General features: G+C 32.0%; 1 protein-coding gene across 1 annotated transcript; it reads left to right on the top strand.

Moving 5' to 3' along the window:
- Nucleotides 1-6,042: 6,042 nt before the first annotated feature.
- On the top strand, nucleotides 6,043-13,992 carry LOC128242324 (uncharacterized). Its single transcript, XM_052959429.1, has 3 exons — nucleotides 6,043-6,290; nucleotides 8,143-8,308; nucleotides 9,675-13,992. Exons 1-3 carry the CDS (start codon nucleotides 6,113-6,115, stop codon nucleotides 9,988-9,990), a joined length of 660 nt encoding a protein of 219 aa, XP_052815389.1. The 5' UTR covers nucleotides 6,043-6,112; the 3' UTR covers nucleotides 9,991-13,992.
- The last annotated feature ends 1,009 nt before the right edge of the window (nucleotides 13,993-15,001 follow it).

The raw sequence follows: 15,001 nt of genomic DNA, 5'->3' as shown, positions 1-15,001 counted from the left end.
GCCTACTGGATCTTTATAAGAGAATGAATATCGAGTCAAAATTACATATAGAAGAAGAAGGACGAATACTTTATTATGCAAACAAATCTGACAAGATCCATATAGCATAGCAGAATTAACAACAAAGTATAATAATATACTGGTACAGCATGATGTCATCTGACAGCGTTAGTTTTACATAATATCTTCAAATAATAATATGAGACTTACTTAAAGGAAGAATTTAATGTCATACGGGAGAGACAACATGTATTCAATTAAAACATATAGGTAAAGAGCACGTCAGTCATGTGCTAAATGGCGTCTTATTTCAAAAGCCTTGAAAATAAATGTGGCAAGATTTCTTAATTCGACTGAACTTTCACTATCAATTGCATAAATTTTAAGAAACTTGGATAACGCCAAAAGCAGTTGTTTATATATTTTTTTTTCTGATATCTTTATAAAGTATCGCATTCCAGAACAAAATGAAATTCATCTTCCAATACCCCGCATTTTATACATTTACGTTCGTGATCTGGTAAATTTTCGGGTCTACGCCACCTTCCAGTTTTCACAGCTAACCTGCGTGACGACAAGCGTAATCTATATAGAGCTTTTCTGTATTTTGGTATGTTTACTAAAATACATATTATTGCACATTTGAAATTCAGATATTGCCATTTGAGCCAATTTTTTTTTAATTTGACTGTTCCAAGACGATATTATTTTTGCTTTAGTAAACAAACAATCGATCAAATCAAGACATTGCCACAATCAGCACTTTTAAAAATGGCCGAGGAGTTCCGAATGGCACGAGGGTTGAAAACATCCTCTTGGATTAAAATGCAGTACTATTAACCCTATTATCTCACTATTCAATAATTGTATAAAAAAAGTCTATACGCATGATACTTACAATTCGCCCATAAAGCAACCAAAAATACCATGTAAATGATACCCATCATGATAACCGTCTTTAATAATTTATAAATATCAATCCAATTATAACGATGTGTCTAAAGTAAGCTTATGTTCTCTTCTAAATTACATTACATGAATAAATGGTTATATCTTAAAGATAAAGGAAGCACTTATTAGCAAACTTGCGTACCCATTTTTACGTGAAATTTGAATCTTTATCAAAATATCTGATATTACATTATCAACAAAGATTAACCTCTATTACTTGCCGTTCACATATCGTAGACTTAAGTTTGTTTTCTTTTAACATTTATTCATTTCTATTGAAAATTGTTCATTAAGCTTAATTGGGGAATCGTATTGTTTTGTTATTTGCATATGCAGGCCCGAAGACATTGTTACAAAACTTAAATAAATCGAATGCAATCAAAAAATCTTTCGAAAGAATATTGATTACTTTTGAAATATATTATGCAATCATCAAGTTTGGTATCATTCGGAACGATGTTACTTAATAAATAATATATAGTTAGCTAAATACATGGCCGAAACAACATTGTTTTGTTTGGTGGTATTAAATTGTTCGTCAAAAGCATACATTATAATATATAAAAGTGTATTGTATATATTGGTTTACAAGACATGTTGGTCTATTTCTGGTTAAGTTCATAACATCGAACAAAGTTTAAATACTCGGACAATAAAAAATCAGGTTTGAGTTACCTATGTTTGAAACATGTTGTTTTTTTACCCTCAATAGAAGTTTCATCAAGGTCGAAAAGCAGTGGATACCTTTTGAACATAACACCAATATTAATATGCATCCTTCAACATGCAAACACGCTCAAAACGGGAAATTATGTCACTGTAAGGGTACGTAAATATTTGGCACATTAATGCCTTTTTTCACATGCGTGTGTTTATGAAAGTTTCATGTATCATGTTTAAAGTTTGTCCGATTAGTTACATATCTGGACACTGAACTAAAGCTTGTTAACATGGTGTTTTATTAATTGTATGGTTTTCACGATATAAATGAATTAGAATCAATCGCATGTTGTTGTTTTTCAAAAGACATTCGTTAAGAGAAACCATTTTTATTACTTTCTTTACGAATTGACAAAGATATTGATAAAAAAAACCTTCAAAAAGTTTTCATAATTGCAAACATTAAGTATTTTGATTACACCGGATTTTATCGCACTAAATAAAGAGGCTGAATCCTAAAAGTAAAATAGAAGCAAAATGCATAATTGCACGAAAAAGGATAGACACAAATTCAAGCTGGATCAACTCAAATCCAAGCTGTATCAACTATAATACAAGCTAGATCAACTCAAATACAAGCTATATCAACTCTAATACAAGTTGGGTCAACTCAAATACAATCTGGATCAACTCAAATACAATCTGGATCATCTATAATACATCCTGGATCAACTCAAATACAAGCTGGATCAACTATAATACATCCTGGATCAACTCAAATACAATCTGGATCAACTATAATACATCCTGGATCAACTCAAATACAATCTGGATCAACTATAATACATCCTGGATCAACTCAAATACAAGCTGGATCAACAATAATACAAGTTGGGTCAACTCAAATACAAGCTGTTTCAACTCAAATACAATCTGGATCAACTCAAATACATCCTGGATCAACTCAAATACAATCTGGATCAACTATAATACAAGTTGGGTCAACTCAAATACAATCTGGATCAACTCAAATACATCCTGGATTAACTCAAATACAATCTGGATCAATTCAAATACATCCTGGATCAACTCAAATACAAGCTACATCAACTCAAATACAAGCTAGATCAACTCAAATACAAGCTAGATCAACTCAAAGACAAGCAGGATCAACACAAATACAAGCTGGATCAACTATAATACAATCTGGATCAACTAAAATACAAGCTAGATCAGCTCAAATACAAGCTGTATCAACTATAATACAATCTGGATCAACACAAATACAAGCTGGATCAACTTAGTACAAGCTGGATTAACTCAAATACATACTGGATCAAATCAAATACAAGCTGTATCAACTCAAATACAAGCTAGATCAACTCAAATACATACAAGATCAACTCAAATACATACTAGATCAACTCAAATACATACTAGATCAACTCAAATACATACAAGATCAACTCAAATACATACTAGATCAACTCAAATACATACAAGATCAACTCAAATACATACTAGATCAACTCAAATACATACAAGATCAACTCAAATACATACTAGATCAACTCAAATACATACAAGATCAACTCAAATACATACTAGATCAACTCAAATACATACAAGATCAACTCAAATACATACTGGATCAACTCAAATACATACAAGATCGACTCAAATACATTCTAGATCAACTGAAATACAAGCTGGATCAACTCAAATACATACTGGGTCAACTCAAACACATATCGGATCAACTCAAATACATATTGGATCAACTCAAATACATACTTGATAAACTCAAATACATACTGGATCAACTCAAATACATCCTAGATCAACTCAAATACATATTGGATCAACTCAAATACATACTTGATAAACTCAAATACATACTGGATCAACTCAAATACTTACTGGTTCAAATCAAATACTTACTGGGTCAACTCAAATACTTACTTGATCAACTCCAATACATACTGGGTCAACTCAAATACTTACTGGATCAACTCAAATAATTACTGGATCGACTCAAATACATACTGGATCGACTAAAATAAATACTATATCAACTCAAATACATACTGGATCAGCTCAAATACAAGCTGGCTCAACTCAAATACAAGCTGGGTCAACTCAAATACAAGTTGGCTCAACTCAAATACAATTAAGCTGGGTCAACTCAAATACAAGCTGGCTCAACTCAAATACAATTAAGCTGGGTCAACTCAAATACAAGCTGGCTCAACTCAAATACTTACTGGGTCCACTCAAATACTTACTTGGTCCACTCAAATACATGTACTTACTGGATCAACTAAAATACTTACTGTTTCAACTCAAATACATACTGGATCAACTCAAATACTTACTGGGTCAACTCAAATACAAGCTGGGTCAACTAAAATACATACTGAATCAACTCAAATACTTACTGGATCAACACAAATACAAATGAATTGAAATGAATTATAATACTGGAAACTGGTTTCCATGCATTTTCGCAAAAATTGGCTTGTTCCAAGACAAAAAATAAAAAAAAAGTTGTCAAAACGTTCAATCTGTGAGAGTGCAGCTTTAATGGCAACTAATGGAAATAATTCTTTCATGCTTTTGGTGAAAGTGAAGGGTTTTTTTTATGCGTGAAATAATAACGGTGAAAATATTCACTGCAAACTTCATTCGGAGCTCCTCGGCCATTTTTATCGAAAACAAAGGTTGTTTTCGATAAAAATGGCTGAGGAGTTCCGAATGTGCAAACTTAAGAATGAAAACGTTCACTTTTCAAGTTCCTTTTTAAAATCAGTTGTAGTTATTTCCCTTTGATAAAAAACTGAGTGTCTCGCTTTTGATCCATGAATAATGTTAAAAATAATAATTTGATTTAAAAAGAAGAATGCATATGCAAAAAACAGCCATGTGCTTCAATGTTTACATGTATACGATATACTGTGTTTGGTCCAGGAATGGACGCCAAAAGGAGGGCGTAACTAATAGGGGCGCAACATTTTGGCGTGCGCCCCTCATCCAGAGCCGAGATGTAGATGGCACAACATGTTTCCCTGGGGTCTTAGATTAATTGTACATTTTGGACACACAAATATCACATCATTGATCCCCAATCGCATAAAAGACGATTACAGGTACCTGCCCCCCCCCCTCCCAGCAGTCCGCTATCTCGTACATTCATTAAAATAGCCCTCTGATATTAAAAAAACAACAATACAGTTATACCTCCGTAACTGAAATGTTCCGCATGTTGTTCCCCCAAGCGGATCAATTTGGGGCACACACCCGCCCCTCTCCACTCCACACAAAAACAATACCCCAACCTAAACCCCTAAAACCGTTCAATTTTTTGTTTATGTCATTTACGGAGACAAAAGTAGTAAATTACGTTTAAAATGTACCATTTCGGAAAAGAAATCTTAAGAATTCTCTTAGGATAGTACTCATTTAAATTTCGATTCTGAGGGAGGGGCGAATGTCAAAAGCTCGTTAAGCTACATCTTATAATTATCTAGTTAATTTATTTATTTCATATTAATGAATATCTGGAAATCCTACTCCCAGTGAATATAAAATAATTAATTGGACTAATGCATTGATTGATGATTGATCGATCTGTATTAAATTGATGGATGATTGATTAATTGACTGATTGTTAATTAAATTTATTTATTTATTTATTTATTTATTTATTTATTTATTTATTTATTTATTTATTTATTTATTTATTTATTTATTTATTTATTTATTTATCTATGTATTTATTTATTTTATTTATTTATTTATTTATTTATTTATTTATTTATTTATTTATTTATTTATTTATTTATTTATTTATTTATTTATTTATTTTTTTATTTATTTATTTATTTATTTATTTATTTATTTATTTATTTATTTATTTATTTTATTTATTTATTTATTTATTTATTTATTTATTTATTTATTTATTTATTTATTTATTTATCTATCTATCTATTTATTTATTTATTTATTTATTTATTTATTGATCGATTGATTGATTCCCATGGCTTGAATGACTTTATAGTTAGTTGATTGGTTAATTACTTGATTGATTGATTGAATAGTTGATGGATTGATCGATGATTAGGACGATTGATAGTTTAAGTGTAGAGGATGCGTGCGTGGTTGGTCGCGAGTGTGCCTTAATGGACTGACTGACTTTACAATATTTACACAACATCACGTATTATACCGGAAAATGCCGAAGCAATACACAATCCTTACGTAACATCTATTTTTATCTCGAGCGGGAAAATTGTGTATTGCCTTTCGCGCGGAAAAATCACATGATCAAATTGGCGGTAAGATGAAAGGCATATCGCCTTTCCGATTGGTCAAAGCGACCATTAACCTGCATTTAACCCTGTCACGTGACTTTGTTATTATTTTCGTCGATGGAGTAGCACGCGGTGTCATAATTGTCAATTAAATACCAATAATTCCATATTTCTGATGAACAATCGCGATGGCAATGCTTGACAAATCAAATATTGTGGACTTTTCTAGCCGACCAAGGCGTGTTCATCAAACTGCAGGGCGAAACTACGACGGGGAAGGTGCAAGAACTCTCGAACTTCGGGGTGTTCTGGACGTGCTCAGTGCTTACACTGGTTATGAAGGAGGAATCAACTGTAGCATGTGTGGTAAGTGTATGTTTTTGTGCCAGTGTAGTTAGATACACTCATTATGAGCAATTGCACAAGTTGTCTTGTATTTAAGACTAAAAAATACTTGATTTTACTTGTCGCGAAATTATGTTGCATAGATTGTATTTCTTTTGTTCATTGCATAGGAATATTGTAAATATTACAAATGCCATAAGCTTTGAATATATGTTAGCACGGATCTTCGATTATTTGCTTTAGTTTGTGATAAATTAAACTTAATTTAGATGAATATTTCAAGGATATTTTTCATTTTGATGTTGTGAGTCATTATTGAACTGTCACCACCACTACAGTAATAGAACTTTGCATTACGTAATATCTGGATGGATCAGTTTCAAACTCACTGTACTGGTTGATGGTACATTTCCGAACATGACACAAATCCCGAACACCGGATAAAACACATGTTTGTTTACTGTGATCGATTATTCGATGATCTTGATCAATACAGAGGCTTGCCTTGGTCACACTTGCCATTCAATGTTTATATGCTTAAAGATCAAAATGTTGCACATGGGGGTATGACGTCAGAGGGCGCACATCCATCTTTAGGTTTTGCAGTTATGTTGTCCTACATTCAAGATATTTTTAAATGGAAATCGCACTTGACATTTCAATTGCATGTTTTGAAAAACATCAGAAACAATTTAATATAGCATACTTATTAATTATAATTGTAAGACCATGTATTTTTGCTTTGCAAGTGTTCGGTATTTGTGTCCTCCATAGCTTAAATTTAAGGGTGATTTACTGTCCATAAAATGAACGATTATTGACATAAAATTGATGAGATCATTAATCTGTACTTTGACATTTGTTGTCACATTAACCAAAGATTTTTCATACACACTTTTAACGAACTACAACAAAAACTCTCTAAGATAATTGTGAAAAACCTCAAAAAGTGTTCGGATTTGTAACCTTAGCCAGTTCTGTTTTCATTGCTATTTTATAAGAAAACATCTGCAGACTGCAAAGGTATTACACTGACTTTGCCAATGAAGCATCTTGGGAACATTTTTTTTCTTTCTAAAATCAAAACATAACCAATACCATTTGACGTTGAAATCCAAGAGTCACCTTTTTTCGGACTTTTATATATAGTGGAGAAATTTGGAGAGTGTGTTAATAATTTACTGTAAAAGTGTGACATATATTTTTCATGTAAAGGACATGCAAAGTTGGCATTAAAGCTTTAATGATTTTATTAATATGTATTTATATGCAAAGTAGCCAACCAGTATGCTAGTGACAATTTTTCACTTTGATACCAACTGATCAATTATTGGTTGGCGAATATCATTTGAATTGTTGTGTGATATAAATACTTTTTTTTCCTGCCACTTGCATACAAATTGGTCCAATAACAAGGTGCCGTGTATATTTTAGTTTATTAGGATAGAAGACTATGTGATCTTTATCTACAGTCAGTTGGCCACGTGATCATAAAACAAAGTCTTTTCTATTCTAAATGTCAGAGGAAAAGCACAAATACAGCTTTATAAACTTATCAATAAGTCGCGAACAATAGTTACTGACAACAACAACTCACCCAGAAAATTCCACCTCTGCAGGATAAAGACACTGGCAAAGAAAATAGCCAGAAAATTTACATTATGTACATGTGCAGTTACCCCAGCTGCAATGGATGAAAAATGCCACATAGACTTCCTCCATCCACTGCACTAACCAAGTATTCCCTATTATATATCTGGTTTAATTTGGACAGATTTTTCGCTTAAACTTCTTAAGGAAAACATACTTTTTATGGTTGGGAATGGAGCTGAAACTTACAAGAAGGTTGTCAATGTCTTACATCTTTTTTCAGGAAAGCTGTACAAGAGCAAGGTCTGCTTCATAAAGCATCTGTGGGAACACTCTGTGTACTGGGACCTGTTTCCTGGCGATAAAAACCATGAGCGTGTTCTTGCCATCCAAGCTGCCCTCATCCTATATTCCCACTATCTGGGGGTGTCCCAGGAGGATGCAGAAAGGTAGGCTTTCCTTGTGAATCAATATTAGTGTGTGTATACCACGTGATAAATTACGTCATTTATGCTACGTCAGAAGGCAATATTTTGCTTAAAATAAAGACTTAAATCAAAGATAACTTTTCGCTTACTTCACCATTTTAAATGAAACAAAGGTCAGTCTATGCAGCTTTAAGAGCCCCACCTTTGTTTTATAACCGGGGTTTGATAAGGTGATTAGTTTCATCAAACACTTCGACAAACCTGTTTCCCAAACAATGTTTTGACAGTGCTCCGTCAGAAGGCCGTATCGTGAAAAGGTTTGTCGAAGTGTTATAAGAAACTAAACTATCAATCAAAATTTGGTAAAATACTGAAGGCGGGACTCCGTAAGCTGCATAGACTGCGCTATGTGTCATTTAAAATGGTAAAGAAAAGTTATCATTGTTTCAAGTCTTCAATCGAAGCAAAATATTGCCTTCCGACGTAGCATTTATGACGCAATTTATCACGTGGTATACACACACTGAATATGAGGGTTCTCGCTTACTCTCATTAATTTTAACATACTCCACAATGCCATCACTAGAGCAACAGCGGTTTTGTAAATATTTGCATGTTCACCTTTTAAGAAGTGCTTACAAGTTTGTTTGTGTTCTGGCATAAGAGTAAGCATGATACATAAAGAGTCATATTTGCATGGGCCAAACTGTTCTTACAATGTGTGTAAACAAGCAAATGTACTTTAAATGCTAGCCGATCTCAAAATATGCACAAGTCTGATTCAGGAGAAAAGCTGACACCACTGTTTGCACAATATCGAAAAAAAATCGGTGCCAACCTTCAGTAAAGATGTTTTTACACGGTACCACATTCTGTGATATTCAAAATATGTCTTATAAAATCATCAAATAAAATATATCATACTCATGTGTGACGAAGTTCAAGTAAACACAAGGCACAGCTGCACCATGGATATGTTGATAGCTTGTTTTCTTTGCACCACCGATAAGTGGCGGACCTGGCATTCAGTAGCCGTGTATATGGATATGCTTTGCCATCTAAATGTTGAATTAAACAGCATACAATCATATTTTGACGATAGTAGTCAGTAAAAGATATTAATTGGTACTGACTCTTTCGGCTATTGATTATTTTTCTGACCAATTTGGGGGCAAAATCCTTTTGATAAAACTAAAAACACATACTTTTATTCCCAAATGTGAAAATTAAATTCCAAATTTTATTTTCAAAAATTGAAACATGTATAATGATTTAGGGTATTCTTACAGAAACAACCTTGACGACATTCTTTTATCTTTTTTGGACTCTTAAACTCTGGACTGTTTGACTTTAATACTTATGATTTCAATATTCCTTTATTTCCCAGGCTTTGTGATCTGCTAGTGACATCACCAAACTCTCATGAAAATGGGCAGACATCAACGTCAAACTCAGACATACCAATGACTTCAAGACTGCACACAACACCAAAGAAAAATGGCCGACCCGGGCCTTACCAGTACCCAACCACACCGTCAAAGTTTGAAAAAGAGACCCCGCCCGACCCTTATCCCGTTACCCCACTCCGTGAAATGGAACCTAAACTTGTTTGTCCCGGTGCTCCTAGGAAAGACAAGCGTAAGGCTTCGCATATGAAAATTCAGCGCACTGCAAGACGAAGACGGCGTCTGTTGCTAGAATAAATGGTTTTGTTTTTGTATCTTTAGTATTAGTGTAATTTTTTATATGCTGTTATGTTGTTTTGTTACTCATTGATCTGACACTTAGTGCTATTTTGTTAAAAGGTGAAATACAAAAATATAATTTTGAATTTGTTAAATATGTTTAGCTATTTTTAAGTTTCCAAGATTTGTTTTTAAAATTTAACCTGTTTAGTTTCATTAAAAAGGAAAAAAGTTGTTCATATAGTCGAAAAAAGGTTTTATTACCGGTAATCAGTATTGAAAATGCTCCATGCTGATTTTTTTGAATTTTTTTAAGTCACAAGTGTCCTTGCTTTTTATAAGTTTTATACCTACATTATAATTGGTAGACTTTTAAATCCTGTACGAGATCAATGATCTGTATATATGTTTTCCAGGGCCAAATAATTGCCTTACATTTGATAATGTGATTGTTCGTGTTGTGTTTAGCGCCATCCTATGCATTTTAGGTACTCTTGTATAAAATGTAAATACCTGTTTAGAGTTTATGACATGTTCAGCCTTTGTTTAACTGTAAATAGATGTATTGTTTGATCATTTCTGTATTGAAAGAAAATTGTGCTAATTTGTTTATGCTGTAGTGCTGTCTGTCAATTTGTTAATTCTAAAAAGTGAATCGTGACAAAAAAACAAGTTTAGCTAAAGCATAATTTTTTATTGACTCGATAGGTTATTTCAGAATTATATTGCAATATATTTCATATTCTTATAATCTAAAAAGCAGTATCATTACTTTCGGTTAATAATTAATAACACTGTCAATAAAAGAGACTCTTTCATGTTCTAGAAGGTCAAATGTTAAAACAAAAATATGAGAATGGGAAGAAAACGCTTGTGTCAATGATAAAACATTTTCAAGATTTCAAAATAATGCTCTAATGTTAAAAATCATTTATTTCTTTTGAAATTTGAAAAAAACACTTGTTTCAATGATCAAACATTGTAAAAAGTTTACACTTGATCAAAAATTATAATAATTTAAAATGTGACAGAAATTTCTCTATTTTGCTATGTGATGCATGTATGTAGTCATGCTATTGAAAAATTGAGCTTTTAGGCTTGGATTTACGAAAATCTACTTAAAAACAAAAGACTTACTGCCAGTGCGGTTAAGGGTTTATACCGAAAAGTAAGTTAAATTACTTTATTTCAATAATGTTTAACAATCTCTTAGTTGCATCATTAGTTCTGAAAAATATCAATTTACAATTGATAACAGGTCTACCGGTAATAGTTTTTGCAGCCCTCCATGTAGATTTTTTTGTATACTGATATGGACCTGTTTATAGTAGTATGCGATGTGTTATGTGCAATTAATTTTTATCATTTGTTCAAAATTTGGATCAAAATCTAATTCTTTGAAAGGTTTAGAGGGAAGACACCTTTTAATGAGATTTTTTATGATATATGCAATGTTATTATCAAGTGAATTTGCTTTCAGAAGAATGTGTTCAAATAGATCAATGTACATTTAACAGAAAACAGTTTGGTACAAAATGTGTTCAATAATCGTACAAAATGTGTTCAATAATCGTACAAAATGTGTTCAATAATCGTGCAAAATGTGTTCAATAATACAATGTACATGTAGATTACTTAGTTATATCAATTGATTACTAAAGTAATAGTAAACATCATGCTTTTGGCCAATATAAATCATTTGCTAGATTTTCATCCGATTTTTTTTCTAAATCGGGGGCGTGAGGTGACTTTATTATTTTTCATTTTTCTTGGATGACCGTTTTACAGTTGAACATGTGTTCATGCTCTTTTATTTTGTATAAGGGACCATATACATTTACCAAGAACACGATTATAACAGTTCTCCTTTCTTACATGTGAATGTTAAACATCGACTCTGTAGGTATGAATAAACGCTGTTCCAAGACACTTAAGGACAGATACACAAATGGAGACCTAGTTCAACATTTTAATTAAGTCAATCAAATTTATAAACGGCAGAAAAAAAAACACAAGCGGGGATGAAAATCTAGCAATTAATTTATAGCCGTCTCGTGATTCTTTTTTTAGCAATATGTGAAGGTTTACTTTCAAGTGAATTTGCTTTCAAAATAATGTGTTCAAATAGATGACTGTACATTTAACAGTGTACAGTTTGATACAAAATGTGTTCAATGTTCATTTAATGCAATGTTCATGTAGATTACTTTGTTACATGTATATAAAATAATTGATTACTTTAGTATCAGTAATAAACTAATAATTATGCACTGAAATGGCTCGTTCACATTTTATAGGGTCGAACTTTAAAAAACAAATGAGCTGACGATAATAAAACATTGAAAGTTTAAATTAGTGCTCTTTTGTAAATTGTTGTCTTAAAATATGACAAAAATGTTCTATTTTGTCACAAACTAAAGAGCTGTTGAAAAACTAACATTTGTAGGTAAGGACTTCTAAAATTTTGTGCCTGAGTACCTGCCATTTGCTTTGTAGTTTTTGCTCAAAGGAATTAAAAAATAATAAATAATTAATTAGTGTAATGTTTAAAAATATTGGGGGGGGGCTCTTTTTGAAGTCTTGTAAATGTGTAAGCTAAGTAATAAGTATATTTGTGCATGTATATATGTTTGTGATAAGTAGAATCTAGTGGCATTAGACTGTAGTTTTTGTACAGGACTAATCATGTTATCATGTGCTTAAAAGTTGCATTGTGAATTTGTTGAGTAGATTTAGTAAAAATTCTTTTTATAAATTTCTTATGACATATAATCAAAAAATAAAACAAGTAGTTTAAATTGAATAAAATGATCATTGTTAATCATTTGATGACAAAACCTGCAAAATTGACTTAATATCGGGTCTGGTAATAAAATGTCTTAGTTGTTTCCAAACTTTAGTCACTTTCAAAATTCAAATTTAAGTATCTCATTGGTCAAAAGATACAAAAACTTAATAATTTCTGGTAAACAATATTTTTATTGCATTTTATTTAAAATTGAACATTCTTTATGACAAAAACAAATAAACATTCCTTTTTTTTCACCACAAAATTGTATCAAGAAATCAACACAAGTTAAAAAATGACTTAAGATACTTAATGTAAACTGCCCCTGATGTACGAATAAGCTTGCTATCAACAGTAATGTTAAATGTTCAGGCCTGGTTAATCCATATATATGGGAAGGTATTTTCAAGTTTTCCAATTATTTTTTTCAGTTAATCAGCAGTTATTGATTTTTATCAGGTGAAGTGTTAGATTTAAACAGTGGCTGGCCCAGTAAGTGGGAAGCTTATGCAATAAAATGTTGACAACTAAATTTTTCAAGGATTAACTGCGTCGCATCAAACACATCATTTAATTTTTTTTAAAAACATACTAACAATCGTTTAACCAATGTAAGATATTTAAGAATGATTTCCCACCATTTACTCAGACTATAACTGCACCTGTGACAATAATATTGTAGTTCTGTTAAATTGTTGGGGTTAGAATAGAATGGAATTCATCACACTCTGTTATACAAGTGAAAAAAAGAAACTTTGAGTGATGTTTAAAATATTCTTAACAAAGACATTTGCTGATAAACAATATATATGTTCATATTAATGTAACTAGGAATCAGAAAAAAGTAACTCCCATAACTGTTATTTTTTCTGATTTACATCATTGTTTAATTTTTCTTAGTTCATTTTTGTTCTGCTTTAATATAAGCAACTTCTTGTACCTAACTTTCTATCTGATACGAATCTCTCGCTATGAAGGCTTTGTATCTTATCGGTACTTTTCAATTTAGGCTCTAATTTTCTGTTTTTCGTACCGTGTATAATTTGTTTCTGGAAAACGTTTGCTTTTTCAGAGAAATATATGCCAGTTTATGTAGTTAGTTTAAAGCCATTTGGGTGATATGCATTTGATTTTTATCCTTTGAGTAAATGTTTTATTTCTACTGTAAATATTGTTAAGACTGTTTTGGGGAAATGTTTGTTCGATATGCATGGAATAAATCTGCATTTTTCTGCAAGTGTTTTTATTTTTGTCGAAATATAAATAAAACTGTTATTGGTTGGAAAAGAGTTCATGATAATACAATATTTACAATAGAGTGTGAAACACTGAACGCTTAAACTTGTAAATGAAAGTACGAATACAGGATGCATTTGATTTGTGGAACTTTTTCCAAAACCTGTTCTTGTACAGACTCCCTGTTAGCACAAATGACTTTTCTCGTGTTATCATAAATGTAATTCCAAGCTTGTACAATGTGCACATACATGTATGACCGTGCTCCAGCTAGGCCTGTTCAGCAGGCAAGCACCCTGAGGCCTTTTACTATGCCCTGCTGTGCCCTTAAGTTAATCAGAGCCCTCTTTGATGATAATGAACTAGACTTGTATTTGATCATTTTGATTTATTTGACATACTGTCAAGTCATTTTTCAGAAATAAGTTTAAAAATAATTAATATACATAATGTTGACAATTAAAAAAGCAACTTAGGTTTGCATAACACACTAAGTATTGAAAGTAGTTACAATACATATACAATATGGATTGTGCCCCATAAAGGCTCATTCATTGGGCATCAGATGTGCCCTTTCTGACCTGGCACCCTGCCCTATTCCAATCCTGGCTGAAGCACATGCCTGGATAGCGTAGTGTATGTACAAAAACTGTACATGTAAATTTCTCAACCTTTTTTATAACTAAAAAAGACTTATTGCAGTGCACTAGAACCATAATCCTAGCATGCATATTTTTTTTAGTTATCTTTCCTTAACCATGTTTTCATTGTTGGTGCTTGTCAGGGCAATTACTTCAAAACTACTGATGTGAGAGAAATATAACATGGCATATAGATAAATGGCATTGAGAGAAAGTGCACAAAAACCATAACTCTGCCCTGTATGTATTAAGGTATCTCCCCTTAACCTGATATTTTCGAAAATGGATACTTGTCCGGGCCATATTTTGGAAAATTCGAAATGGATTGAAATTAAACTTGAAATGTTGGTAAATGGCAATAAAA

Source organism: Mya arenaria, chromosome 8 (assembly GCF_026914265.1).
Source record: "Mya arenaria isolate MELC-2E11 chromosome 8, ASM2691426v1".
NCBI classification, from domain to species: domain Eukaryota; kingdom Metazoa; phylum Mollusca; class Bivalvia; order Myida; family Myidae; genus Mya; species Mya arenaria.
The sequence above is the reverse complement of the archived record's forward strand: the minus strand, read 5'-3'. Positions and strand labels throughout refer to the sequence as shown.

What these genes read in the sequence shown, in the direction of transcription:
- LOC128242324 (XM_052959429.1), top strand. Translation starts at nt 6,113, where the DNA reads ATGGCAATGCTTGACAAATCAAATATTGTGGACTTTTCTAGCCGACCA. An exon ending in AATCAACTGTAGCATGTGTG is followed by an intron (nt 6,291 to 8,142) that starts GTAAGTGTATGT and finishes ATCTTTTTTCAG; the next exon opens with GAAAGCTGTACAAGAGCAAG. An exon ending in TCCCAGGAGGATGCAGAAAG is followed by an intron (nt 8,309 to 9,674) that starts GTAGGCTTTCCT and finishes TTTATTTCCCAG; the next exon opens with GCTTTGTGATCTGCTAGTGA.